At 61.4% G+C, this 12,810-nt stretch overlaps 1 protein-coding gene across 2 annotated transcripts; it reads right to left on the bottom strand.

The window, feature by feature from the left end:
- Positions 1-3,360: 3,360 nt before the first annotated feature.
- RBM18 (RNA binding motif protein 18) lies at positions 3,361-11,941 on the bottom strand. Of its 2 annotated transcripts, none has more exons than XM_044440104.1 (5): positions 11,781-11,941; positions 6,402-6,528; positions 5,692-5,772; positions 5,460-5,545; positions 3,361-4,141 (listed from the first exon to the last, which is right to left on the bottom strand). In XM_044440104.1, the coding sequence occupies exons 1-5, from the start codon at positions 11,900-11,902 to the stop codon at positions 3,982-3,984; spliced, it is 576 nt and encodes a 191-aa protein (XP_044296039.1). In that variant the 5' UTR covers positions 11,903-11,941; the 3' UTR covers positions 3,361-3,981. The 2 variants fall into 2 exon arrangements, with proteins under 2 accessions (XP_044296039.1, XP_044296038.1); XM_044440103.1 differs by having other exon boundaries at positions 5,686-5,772; positions 11,781-11,940.
- Between the last annotated feature and the right edge of the window lie 869 nt (positions 11,942-12,810).

The raw sequence follows: 12,810 nt of genomic DNA, 5'->3' as shown, positions 1-12,810 counted from the left end.
AGACGGGGCGTATGCGAGGCGCAGCGCTCAGCTCCTCGGCTCTTCCCCTGGGGCTCAGCCCCGCACCTTTCCGGATGAGAAAAGGTAAGGCGGAGAGCACCTCTGAGGACATGCAGAGTTCCCCCTTTGAGGAGCAGGGAAGCCAGCCCGTTCAACCACAGGCACTCAGCACCGAGAGGCTGAGCTCAAGGCGAGAGCGGGGACCTCGCGGAGCGCGCACGCGGGGCTTCCGGCCATGAGCCCCGGCGGCACGGGCGGCTTCCCGGTGGGAAAGGCGTGGACCGGGCGGCGGCCGGAGGGCCCTCTACAAACGCTTCCTCTCCGAGCGCCAGGAGCGGCCCAGGCCGAAGGGACCCCGAGGGCGCCCCGCCCAGCTCTGCCCGCCCGGACCGGCCGCAGGGCCCGGCGTTTCCAGACGGGCGCTTCAGTTCTGGCCACCAGAGCGCCTTGCGTGTCCGTGCGCAAGCACATGACGTGGGCAGGCAGGTGTTCACCTGAGCCGCGCGTGCCCCGCAGCCGCACCGAACCTCTCGCCTGGTGCGGAGAAGGCCGCTCTCTTCCACCCAGGGACCCAAAGGGCAGCCTCGAACGGCGCGCCACCCCCTTCCCAGCTTTGCCAGCCGGCGGGCACCAAGCCTCGCTCTTTGGCGCGAGAGCCCCCGATCGTCGTCTGCCTCTCCGCTGAAACGCGGAGGCTGTTCTCGCGGGGCCCAACATCCGCTCTGGGGCCAAGCCTGACGCAAGGAAGTCCGGGGTGGCTTGGCCATCGGGCGCCGCCCGCTCCGTGTCGCCCGGTTATGGCGACCCTGGCGGGCAGCAAGGGTCCGTTGGGGCTTCCAGCACTCGCGGCAGGGCGCCGAGCGGGGCCGGCTTGCATCGCCCCCAGAGCGGAGATGTCTCGGGCAGGCCCCGGAGCCGCTCCGTCCACTGGAAGGCACTGCCGTGGCCTGCAACCTGCTCGCAGCCGAGACCTGTCCCCTGGCTCTGCGGCGCATGTGCCGCCAGCCCGTGGGCGCCCTCCCCACCCACCGCCCCGGCCGGCCGCTGGGCAGTCGCGGCCCGAGAGGTCCCTGCTCGGTAACCCGACCTCTCCTCGGGCGCAGGGACAGGGCAGGGGCTGCTCTGCGAAGTAACCCGAGAAGACGGGAGGCCGGCAATGCGTAATCGCGCTGATTGGACCTGACGTCCAAATTGGCCAGTGGGAGAGGGGGAGTCGCTCTGGAGGGCGCCCCAAGTGCCGCAGCTGCAACCGAAGCACATCAGGCGGGTGGCGACCGAGGGGAAACGGAGACCCCCGGGCCTGCCACCCCCCCTCCACTGCCCGTGGGAGTTTCTCAGAGGGGCGCGTGGAGGGCCTCATCCTGGCAGGGCGCAGCTCCATGCAGCCGAGCGGGGACCGTTCTGGCTTGCAGGGGCTCTCCAGCCGCCAGCCCTGCTGTCGGAGCGCTTTTCCCGTGGGTGCGCTCAAGCCCAGGCTCTCTCGGGAGCGCGTGTCTCGGCAATGCTCTGCCTGCTCCGGGGGCAAACCGCCTCCGCACTAGCCGCTCGACGAAAACTCTCTTGCTCGTAAAAGGACCCCTTTTGAGCAGGGGGGTGGTCCTCCCTTGGAAGCCTGTGGTTGTGAGGCTGCTCCAGATCTCATCAGCAGCCAAGTTATGGGGGGGTCTACCCCCCACACCTCCACCTCACGCCTCGCCTCTACCTGCGCTGCAAGCGTCCCCCATCCTTCGGCTCCAGCGCCAGGGTCCGCCTGCCGGGTGGGTCCTCCTTTGTTGCCTTCGCGATCTAAATCTCCCTAGCAAGACAAGGTGAGGCCTCTCTCGTCCCTGCGGTTGTATCTTCATTATTTTATCTCCGCAATGACCCTTTTGAGGGCCGAGCGACAGCCCTGTCCGGGACTTCCCAGGCTAACCCAGCCACTCCCAGTTTCTCGAGATGCGTTGGGTCCCAGCATAACCGAAGGTGATGGGAGCTGCGACCCAACGCACCTCCAGCACAGCGGGAGCGGTGGTTCAGTGCACGATGGGAATGTTAGGGACTCGGGGTTGCTTGTCTGATGGTCACAGTCCTAACGGAGCCGGCTGCGTTTCCCCGCAAGGCGATCCGATCCCGCAGAGCTGGCGCTGGCTGAGCGTTATTCCAGAGCAGCGAGTGTCTGGCAGGCCGGCTCCCCCCACCCCTACAATGGACTCCAGGCCACTGCACACAGAGCTGGGGGGACGGGAGGCCGCGTGCTCTAGGGCAACCCCAACGGCATTTTCAAGCATGCCTCTAAGGTCGTGGCCAAGGTGAGTTTGCTTACAGAGCCACACACCAGCGGGCATTGGCTGTGCTTCCTCTCCAGTCCACGGCTGGCGGCACCACTGGACTCAGCTGAGCAATAAACGGATGGCCCACACAGGAATCATTCTTACGAACATGAAAAACTTGGAATGGGGCTCCATTCCAACATTCTTCAGGAAGAGTTGCCGGCAGCCCTCTTTCCTAACCACGGTGGGACACAGCACGTCTGCAAGGTCCAGACAAGCAGGCTCTGCTTCGTCGCATTTACACTGACGGCGGCTACGGTCCCACGGCACAGCTGACATGACCTGCCGCTGTTATCTGTTATCCGTGGCCCAATGAAAGGTGGAGAACTGGTTTATCAGATGCGTTTGGATCAGTTCAATGCTCTAACAATTTAAAATTCAAATATGCATGAAAGCAATTATTTCTGATGCAAATATATGCTTTTTTCCTCTTCGCTTGTGTCTTTTTGGACTATGAACTCGCAGCGAGACACCAACTTCTTTTGTTATTTCATAACGCACACGAGTTTTCTGTCTGAGGGGCAAGATAAAAATATTCTGAACAGAGGTGGCACATGCGTTGCTGTTTTTATAAGCATTTGACAATCTGGCGGGGGGGAGCCACATGGCCTGATTAATCGGAGGGCACCGCTTTAGTCGATTAGAATGTTTTCAATTTATTATGCTGAGTAACTGATTATATACCTGGCGCCCATAGAACACGTTTCTGTGGCTGGGATTTACCCCAGCGCTGCATGAGCACGCGACACATGCCGTCCTCAGGGCTGGAAGCGCAGCAGATCCCCGCAGTGGACTAGGAAGGCCGCAGATCTCGGTACGGAGGGCCGCTCCCTGCCACCGGAGCCTTCGGTGCTCTTCCGGGTGGGGGGAAAGGCCAGCGGCGTGGCTGCAGGGCATTCCCAATAGTCTAAGAGCTTCGGCAGCTGCTGCCCTTCCCGCTGTTCCTTCCCACTCACGACTGTGCAAACACCTCCAATCCGTGGGAGCGTGGCTCTGCTCTGCGGCACAGCCCCATCTCACCGCGAGCCTACCAACCGTCAACATGGCACACTTTGAAAGCATGGGTAACTTTATTCCTGTACAACTGTTTCCTTAAAAAGATATTGATACACAGACCCAACCGCGCCCCGAAGGGCGGCGTGGCAACACCGAAGCGTCGCCCGGGCACACGCCACCCATTCCCAGATTCGAGCCGGCTCCTTGAGCACGCAGCGCTCGGCTTCCTGCAGCTCCGTGGCCGAGGAGGTCCCCTGAAGCAGCTCCCACGGAGCCGCTGGTCAAAGACGTTTTCCAGGCAGGCTGTCTCGTCGGGCTCGGAGAAATACTTAGGCAGTGAAGCATGCACCCCCAGCCGGCCCCGGGACGGCCGAGACCGGCCTCGCCTCGCCTCGCCGGCCTGGACAGTTGCTCCTGGGGTCACTACGGAACGCATCCGGGGTTGGGAGAGGTACGGTACGGATGCCGGAGCGGCGCCGCAGCTCATTTCCGCTAGGCTGGGTCTGCCCCGCGCGCAATCGGAGATCTGGGAGACGACGCGAGTGTTCAAAGGCCAGAGTGCCGCCCCCCGAAAGGAGCCAACGGAGCCCTGCGGGAGGCAGTCCGCCGCTCTTCCCCACCGACCTCCTCGGCTCGGGCGGGGGTGCTGCAGGGTGGCGTCGCCTGCGCCCAGGAATCATCTCTTGGACTTCCAGGCTGCCCTGGAGTACGGGGCAGTCCGTTTTTTGTCGGGCGGCTTGAAGTAGGCGTACGGGGCCGCCGGCGGGAGCTCCGCGTCCGGGTTCTCAGCCATCATCTTCAGCTTGGCTTCGATGGCCTTGATCTTCGTACTGACGCTGTGGAGGAGGCAACAGGGGCTTGCTTGGGACCTCCCCCTCCCCCGGCCCCCCGGCCGTAACGAGACGCTAATCCACGCGGGGACCTGGACCCACGGAGCTGTGTAACATGCTCTGGGTGCCCAGCGGGGATTCGGGGCGGCCTCTCTTGAAAAGCAAGGCTTCCTGCACTGGGCGAGAAGCAGCTTTTGAAACCGAGGAAAAGGTCCAGGGAGGAGGCAGCGCTGGGGGGCCGGAGTGGGGGCGGTGAGGGTGAGGAAAGCGGCATTTCGGCGGGAAAAGCGCGGGGGGGGGGTGAGGGTGCCTTCACCGCTGTCCCCGGTTGGTTCCCAGGCTGGAAGGCAGGAAGATCCCTGCACTACATTTCCCATCAGCCCCAGTCAGCATGGTCATCAGAAAAGCCACACAAAGGCCTATCTGGTCCAGCCAGATGATGGCAGCTGCAACCCGGCAACGTCTCGGGGGACACCGGCACTGAGCACAGCAAGCAACTCCAGAGACCTCTGGTGAGTCCCCAGGGGCCTGGGTTCCTGGTACAGCTCGCTGCAGCCGCACGCGGCCCCGGCAGCCCCGCAGCGCCCCCTGCTCTCCCCCCACAGCCAGGCTGCCAAATGTGCAGCAGGAATCTCACGGCGGCTCCGCTGCCAAAAGCTGGCAGCGGACAACGGAAACAAAAGAGGCAAAGGAGGCCGGAAGCCGACGCATCTCCGTTGTCCTCAAGGCAGAGTTCGGGGCTCTCACTCTCGCACTTGGGGGCTTAGTTTAGCCGCATCAGTTCTTCCCCGCCCTGTTTTGAACTGATCCTGCTTGTACTTCCAAGCCACTTAAAAGCCGCCTCAGTAAGACTTTTCTCTTGCCATGCTGCTGGCAGACACTTGATCCCCCGCTGCGATCTCGCAAGCCCGAAAGGAGCCCCTTGGAATGTCAATCGCAGCGACGACACCCAGGGCCGGGCGAGGTTTGCCAAGTCGTCCCACCGCAGGGAGGGCTCTCAGCCAGCCAGCCAGCCGCACTGGGGCCACTGGTCCTTCCCACACCTCAGCCGGCCCTCCACCCTATACCCGATGCAGCGCCACAGCACGAGAAGCGTCTGGAGGCCCCTTCCTTTTAGGCGGGCTTGGCCAGGCGGCAGAGGGGATGGCATTGTACCAGGGGGTATGGCTGGCCCCACCAGGGTCCGCCCTCCAGCAGGGACCACCGCCAGGCACCTCCAGGAGCTGCAGCCTGCTGGCCCGCCTCCCCTTTGCTCTGGCCCAGCCAACGGCGGCAGCAGCGGGAGGTGCCTCAGGAGCGGGAAGCCCCCCACAGGTCGCCTTACCTCAGGTTGGACTGGGTCGGTTCTGTGCTGGACGAGGGCTCCAGGCTGATGGGAAGGGCCTTCTCGTTCTTGTTCTGGTCGTACCTCTGGGGGAAGAGCAGCGATGGTTTCCACAACAGGAAGAGGAAGGCAGGCAGGCAGCCCCCTCGGGGCAGGGGCAGGAGCCCGCTCGGCTGCCCGCTCTGCCTGACACAGGGGCGCCCGGCAGCCCACAAGCTCCGCTCACCTTTACCTGGGCGTGGGCCCACCGTACCAGCAGCTTCTTGGAGAGGGCGAGCTTGCCGTTGAGGCGCTGGATCGCCTGCTCTGCTTCCTGCGGGGGAAAGCGTGCCGAGTGACTCTCCCGACAAGGGAGCACGGGGCCCGGGGGGCTGGAAGCTGTCGAGGAAGCTCTGGGCCTCTGTGGAGCCCCCCAGGAAGTTTTTGATGTGCGTCGTTTCCCAGAGGACCCCGGTGATACGGACGTTAAAGGCGGGACGAGCACCCCAATTGTGGACTGGACTGTCGGGAGCACCAGCGTTTGCGCTGAAAGCTGCACCCCACAGCTTCTCCTGGCTGGAACGGGGAGAGGCTGGCGAGCTGGGCAGGGGATCCTCCGGCTTCCTCGGCCTGCCATGTGCGGCCAGACATGCGAGCAGAGCCAGAGCGGCGTGGCTGGCGCACCATCCTCCCAAGGTGCGGCAGCTGCTGTCTACACGCTCCCCACCCCTCGAGCGGGGGGGGGCACTTCCCCCCAAGGCGACACTGTTGAAAGCAAGGCCAGCAGCACGGCCTGAGGGGACATCGCACGAGGCCCCCTGAGCTTCCTGCCGGGGCGAGCGAAGGAGGCATGCGACCGCCGCGAAAAGGCCAGTTGGGGCCGGCGACACCAGGCAGGACCGCGCAGCAGCCCGGCCTGGGATAAGGTGGCTTCCGCTGGCCAAAGCGGACCGCTGCCCCTACCTGCTTGGTCTCAAAGTTCACGAAGCAGTAGCCTCGGGGCTGCCCCTCCAGCGCGCCGGATTTGTGGAACAGGAAGTCAAATTGCTTCACCTTGCCGAACTTCTGGAGAAGCTTGAGGAGGTGGTACCTGGAGGAAAGGAGGAGGGGTCCCACTGGAGGCCACTGCCGCAAAGCGAGAGGACGCAGGCTGAGCTGCCCACGTGGCTGCTCCGGGGAAGGGGAGGGGAGGGGAGACGTCGACTGCGCCTTTTGCTGAAAGACGCCCCGGAACCCGTGATGGTTCCCAGTTGATCGGTGAAGCCTGTCGCCAGGCAGCCTGTGGAATCTGAGCCCGGGGCCTGCGATCCACCAGACGGGCCGGGCCCGGGCCAGATTCAGTGGCTGCTCTGGGCTGCCGGTAAGACGGCGACCTGGAGGTCACACAGGTGCCGGCCAGTTCTCTTTCCAGCACGAGCGGGAACATTCCAGGAACCGAGACAATCCTCCAGGCAGGGCTGTTACGGATGCATTCCTGGAAGAGGAGGGGAAGGAAGGCCAGCGCGATTCACCCGGCGACACTCGCTTCGAGCCGGCTGACAGAGGAAAGCTCCATCCGCATCCAGGACAGGAGTCCTCCTTGGGAATCCCTTCCCAGGCCCAGACACTGAGGTACAAGATACGGCTTTGGCCGCTGCACTTTTGAGAACGATCATCAAGATTTATTAGCTATTGTTAGGCGTTCGAAAACAAACCCCCCCCGCCTCGCCACCAGCACGGTCTTCTTCATCTTGGCAATCAGAGGCTGTTTTCCTCTGGTTCGTCCGGTCCTTCAGGGGAAACCGGCACTCCTGCTTCCAAAGGGGACAGCACGACTAGCTTTCCTTTGGCATCCCCAGCGAAGCACCTAATTTTAGGCCGTGTTTACACAGCTGCTGCATGGCAGCCTTGATTTCATCAGAATGCAACGTACATCTCTTCCCGTGGCATCTCCACGAAGCCCAGCTGGGAAGCACGGGAGCCTCAGAATCGCTGGGCTTAAACAGCATGCGGGGTCTTGCTGGGAGGTGGGGGGGGGATGTCAGATTGCACCCATTTAGAGTGCAACGTGAGCAGCACAGTAACACCGGGGACGCGGCGCTGCGTCCTCATGTGCGGGCAGCGCTCGCGACGCCCTGCGCACTGGGTTCTCGAGCCTCAGCTTGGCTTCGCCACGGAATGGAAAGCGAGGAGGAGGGGTGGGACACTGGAAACGGAAGCCCCTCGAGGGGAGCCGCAGGTGGGCTCCCAGGTCTGAAACACACCCGAGCAATGCCAGAACGGTAAACGAAGGATGGCTCTCAAGCTGGAAAAGCGACAGAAAGGGGCGACCAAAAGAGCCAAGAGCCGGGAGCTGCTCTCCCTCGAGACAGTCCAGCTTAGAGAAAAGGGGAGCTGGAGAGGCAGGGCCGACAGAGAGGGTGGAAAGCGGACGGAGAGCCATTTCCCCCCTTCTCTCGCAGCCTTAGAAGCCAGAGGTCATCCAACAAAGCTGACAGGCGGGAGAGTCAGGGTGCATCAAAGGAAAGACCACCCCGTGCCCTACAGCAGAGCTGGGAGTGACCGAAGCTGCAATCCAACACACCTGGGGGGCACCGGACTGGGGAAGGCTGCTGCAAGTGCATCCGTGACCTACCTTCCCGGCTGCGACCTATAAATGCGACATGCAAATATGGGGCACTGTCTCCCCGGAAGGCCATCAGGTGCAGCCAAGGGGCTGGCAGGGGACTCGGACAGGCCAAAGTTCTGCGCACACCGTGTGCCTTCTGCTGACGGGACTCGCCACCCGAACATGGGACAATGGCCGCCAGCTCAGGGCTTCTGACAGGCGCTGCAGGACGGCCAGACGGACAGAGAAGGCGCCTGCGCTGGTGGCTCTGCCCAGGCCCGTCCAGAGGCGCCTGGCTGGTCACAGGCCCAGAGAAGCGCTTGGTCTGCTGCAGCTGCATGGATGGACCCAAGTGGCTCCCGGGGCTGCGTAAGTCGGGGACGGGCGGCAGGCGCACACAAGGCTCTGTTTGCACAGGAACGTGCGCCCCACCAGCCAGAGCTCAGTGCAAAGGGCCTGCACCCAGAAAGAAGGAATTCTGAACGAGGATGCGGTTTCCCGTCGGAGATCGAGCTCTGCGAGGCTGTGGGGAAGCGGCAGAGCCCGGGTCTCAAGAGACGCAAGGCCCAGCCGCAATCCCCAGCAGGGCTTCCACGCAGGGCCAGGAAGTCTCTCCGGCTGGTCCCTGCAGGGGACAGGATGCTGGGGCTCGGCGGGACTTTCAGCTGCAGAGCGCTGCTGAAGTTTTTATTAGGAATGAGTGTGGAGAAGAGGGAATGCTGGGAACACCAGGCTGCACAAATTTCCTGCAGGGGCCTGGTCCGCACCTGGTCCGCTCCAGGAGCATGCCGAGTATGTCCAGGCAGCGAAGCCAGCTTCGCAGCATCCGGGACCCTTCCCACCACAGCACTGCCTGCCTTTGCCCCAGAGTGCTTTTGCTGAAACTCTCGGGAGAAGGCGGAAGCCACCTTCTGCAGCAGATCCCTTGCGCTGTACAGATGAGCCACACCGAAGCGGCTCCAGCCCCGTGCCCTGAAACCGCATCTGTTCACAGTCTGGAAGCTGATGGCGAATGCTGTCAGAGGACACGAACGCGTACACGTTTTCAAGTCTGGCATATTATATCGGGGAGGCTTTAACTCACACAAACTGTCTAGAGAGCCTGGGTTATGGGGCAACAGGCAACCAAGAAACAGACCAAGGCGCTCGCCCAAGTCACGGGGAGGCAGGCTCCTTGCGGCTGTCTGCCGACTGTGCTCCGGGTTCATCATCAGGGTCTCGCTCCCCACCCGGCACTTGCCTTCTAATATTTTTTTTATTGCTATTTGCACGGGATTGTTAAGAGAGGCCCAGAAGGACTTTACGAGTGACGGGGGAGTTCCATTATGGGGCAGGAGCAGGAAGCGGCTGGAAATAACCAGACCCATCCTGGCCTGGTACCCGTGACCACGTGCCCTGGGGCAGGGGACAGAGAGAGTCGGTCTTCACGGGCGCTGCAGCCCGGCCGCATCGCTACTTCCTGTCATCCAAAGCCAAGATGGGACAACGTGTCCAAGTCCCATTTCCTTTTCCGCCGGCTTTCCTCCTGGCACCCTAAGACCTATTCAAATGGCAAGCCAGGGCTTCCTCTGAACAATGCTCTCCCAAGGATACGGGAACGATCCCAGCACATGCTAAAGCCATTATGGCTGGGCAGCTTCCCTGTGCTGCTCAGCAGGCTGTTGTGGGAAGGGCTGTTTGCAGAGTGAGGCCCTTCACAGGTCTGACTGTGAGATGCGGAGAGCTGGGGACTTCCAAAGTGCGTCCCCCCCCCCAAGTGGCACTGGAAGGCACACCATGAGCACAGAATGCTGCTTTCATTGTGTTGCTGTCGGCTTCTCTGTGGGAAAGACTCCCCTGCAGGCAGGGGAACCAGGGCATGCTGAGAACGGCTGCAGTATTAGAGGGTTAGAATGCACCGAAGAAGGCAAAGTAGCATCCGCAGGGCAGGGCAGGGCAAAAGGAAGGTCAGGACCTTCTGGCATAGCCTTGCAAGCAAAGCCAGAAGTGAACAGCCAGCAGAAATTGCCTCCTGGGGGGCACGGGAAAGGGACAATGCAGCTCCGCATGCCAGCTGGTGGAGAACATGAGTTCAGGGTGGTGGCGCCCCATCCAGTTGAAGTAATTTTAGCAATCTTAAAAATCCGGAGGAGCAGAGAAGAGCCTGGACTCACACGCATTCCTGGAAGGCAGGTTTCTCGATGCTGCGGAGGCACAAGGGCCAAGCGAGGTGCGCAGGCTGGGAAGCGATCAACAGGCGAACACCAGTGCCAGCTACCAAGAGCCAGCGGGGCCTGCTGCTGCCCGAGTCCCATGCTCAAAATTCTATACATGCCTCAAAAGGTCGAGTCTGCAATCTGTCTCCCTCTCTAATCCCTCAGTGCCAGAATCAGAGTTTTAGGACTAAGAAAGCTAAAAAGCTGCCGTAAGATGGGAACTTGTGAAGAAGTAGGGAGATCACGCACTGCGGATCCTTCCTGTCCTCCAGAAACAGGAAATAAGCCAGAACGTTTTCACAGACTACGGAATCTCAGCTTTCCCGGGTGTAAGTCAAACAGACTCAAGGGACTTTTTCTCCTTATTTCGTTCCTGGGCTATTAATTCTCCAAAACCGGAGCAAGCAGCTCTTCTCAAATGGACCGGCAGCCTGTCGGCCAAGCAGCTCCTGCAATTACCCACTGCCAAGAAGCTGCAGCAATATCAACACTGGGCAAAAAATGGTAATTAATGCAAAACTGAGAAGAGGGCAGTCAGTGCAGCACTGAATGAGCTGCCTGAAGAGGGCATTACATTAATGATGGACTCCACTTAGAGCCGCGATTAGGACGCTGCCGGGCTGAAAGGAACAGCACTTGGAACAAAAAACTCAAAGCACTTGCCGAAACACAAGAAGCCGGGCAAAAATTGCTTCCACAGCTGAGAGGCACACAATATCCGGGCAATAAAGCTGGAGCAGCCACTTGGAATGCATAAATCTGAGATTGTTTTGTAAAGCTGGGGGTCGGAGAGAGGAACGACAGCCTCCAGAACCCGGCCCGGCACATCTAACATCCCTCCAAGCAATCAAGCTCTCCTCCCTTGGTGTTTAATTGCCCCACTTCAACTTGCTCAAACACGTTAGCACGCAATTTAAACGTGCTAATCATTTGGAGGCCAAGGGAATGTCAAACACACACGCTTAACGGTTGCTGCCACCAGAAATGGGCTGGAACTAAAGCAGCTGCGGTTATTAGAGGCAGTTAACAGAAAGCCCTCAATGGCTGGGGCCAACGGTGCTTCCGAGGCCACACTCAGTCACTGGGCCCCGTACACAACCACAAAGACGAGGAACAAGCAGCCCTGTTACTTGGGCACTGGGAGAACAACAGCACCAACTCAAGTGATGCAGCCAGAGCGGCACGCCAGAAGCCAAACTGTGGATGGGAGACTGTCCCTGTGGCCAGGACAAAGCGTCCGTGGCCCCGGAAAGTTATCTGGGATAGGACATGATCCTGAGCAGTAGTTCATGGAAGAAGAGGCCGCTTTCCCTGGCCGCTTTCCCTGGCTCTTTTCTTTCTCTCGCCTAATACCTAGACAGACCTTTTTGAGGGAGATACAGGAAAGAGCTGGCACATTGATTCCTCCTGCCCTTACGTGACGTCAATGCCAGTCCAAACCTCAAGGAACAGCAGCACGTCACTCTCTCACGCTGCCCTCCTTCCGTGGAAGACCACCCTCCCTTTCCTCCCGCAACTCAGGACTCCATCCCTGTCCCACCCCCAGCTCCCTCCACTCACTCCGTGATCTTGGGGTCCAAGTTTCCAATCCAGAGGCGATGTCCATCCTGCAGGGCCCCCTCAGACAGAATGGACGCATTCTCCAGGCGCAAGCTCTGTGTGGGAGGCACTGCGGCCGCCATCCGCACCTACACGGGGCCAGACAATGCAGAGAAGTCGGTTTGCGGGAGGGCAAAGCGGGCCTGGAAAGGGGCAAGAGAAGGAAGCATCGCCTCGCTCCGGTCTTGATGTGAGCAACTGCTTGGTCTCTGAATCTGTTTTCTGCTACGGAGAAACCCTGAAATGCAGCAACGGGCTGCACTAGCAGAAGCAAAGACCGCCACCGAGGCCCGGACCTATTGTGGGCACGGTCTTGGGATACACCATCATTACCACAACTTTGTATGGCGCTTCTTTCAGTCATCGCCTGCATCATTTTATCCACACAACCACCTGCTGATGTAGGCGAGGGCCCAGAGCCGGTGAGTGGGCGAAAGTGACTCAGTGAGTTTTTGGCCGAGAAGGGACTTGAGCCAAGGCCTTTCAGTCCCAGCCCAAAGCACCAGCCACTACACCGTGTCAGAGAAATAACCCCGACTTATCACTACAATCAATAATACCGGCATCGCGGCGTACCGGCACGGATGGAGCCTGTCAGGCCAGCGGGGTAACATCCCCTGAAGCAAACTCACAGAATGGGCACTTGCTCGGCCCGCAGACCGCCCCCCCCCGCCCCACTGTCGGCTGAGATTTACTCCGCGGCGCGGCGCGGCCCAGGGAGCGGCTGTTCCGACGGTTGCGCGAAGGTTCGCCCCGGCGGCCCTCGGGGGCAGCGCGGCCTCGGGGCTTCCGCCTCCAGCGGTGCGGGAAAGCAGGGCGCGCCGCTCCGCCTGAAAACGCCGAGCAAGCGCGTGCGCCTCGGGCCGGGCGAGCAGAGCCTCTCCCGGCCGGGCGGGCCCGTCGCTTCCGCAGCCCCCGAGCGCCGCAGGCCGCCCGGCCCGGCCCGTCGCGGAGGCCCCAACGGCCTCGGGGCGGAGGCGGCCCGAGCCCC

The sequence above is a fragment of the Varanus komodoensis genome, unplaced genomic scaffold (genome assembly GCF_004798865.1).
Source record: "Varanus komodoensis strain SLA01 unplaced genomic scaffold, ASM479886v1 scaffold36, whole genome shotgun sequence".
Lineage (NCBI taxonomy): Eukaryota > Metazoa > Chordata > Lepidosauria > Squamata > Varanidae > Varanus > Varanus komodoensis.
The sequence above is the reverse complement of the archived record's forward strand: the minus strand, read 5'-3'. Positions and strand labels throughout refer to the sequence as shown.

What these genes read in the sequence shown, in the direction of transcription:
- RBM18 (XM_044440103.1), bottom strand. Translation starts at nt 11,902, where the DNA reads ATGGCGGCCGCAGTGCCTCCCACACAGAGCTTGCGCCTGGAGAATGCG. An exon ending in TTGGACCCCAAGATCACGGA is followed by an intron (nt 6,529 to 11,780) that starts GTGAGTGGAGGG and finishes CCTTTCCTCCAG; the next exon opens with GTACCACCTCCTCAAGCTTC. An exon ending in TGAACTTTGAGACCAAGCAG is followed by an intron (nt 5,773 to 6,401) that starts GTAGGGGCAGCG and finishes TTTCCCCCGCAG; the next exon opens with GAAGCAGAGCAGGCGATCCA.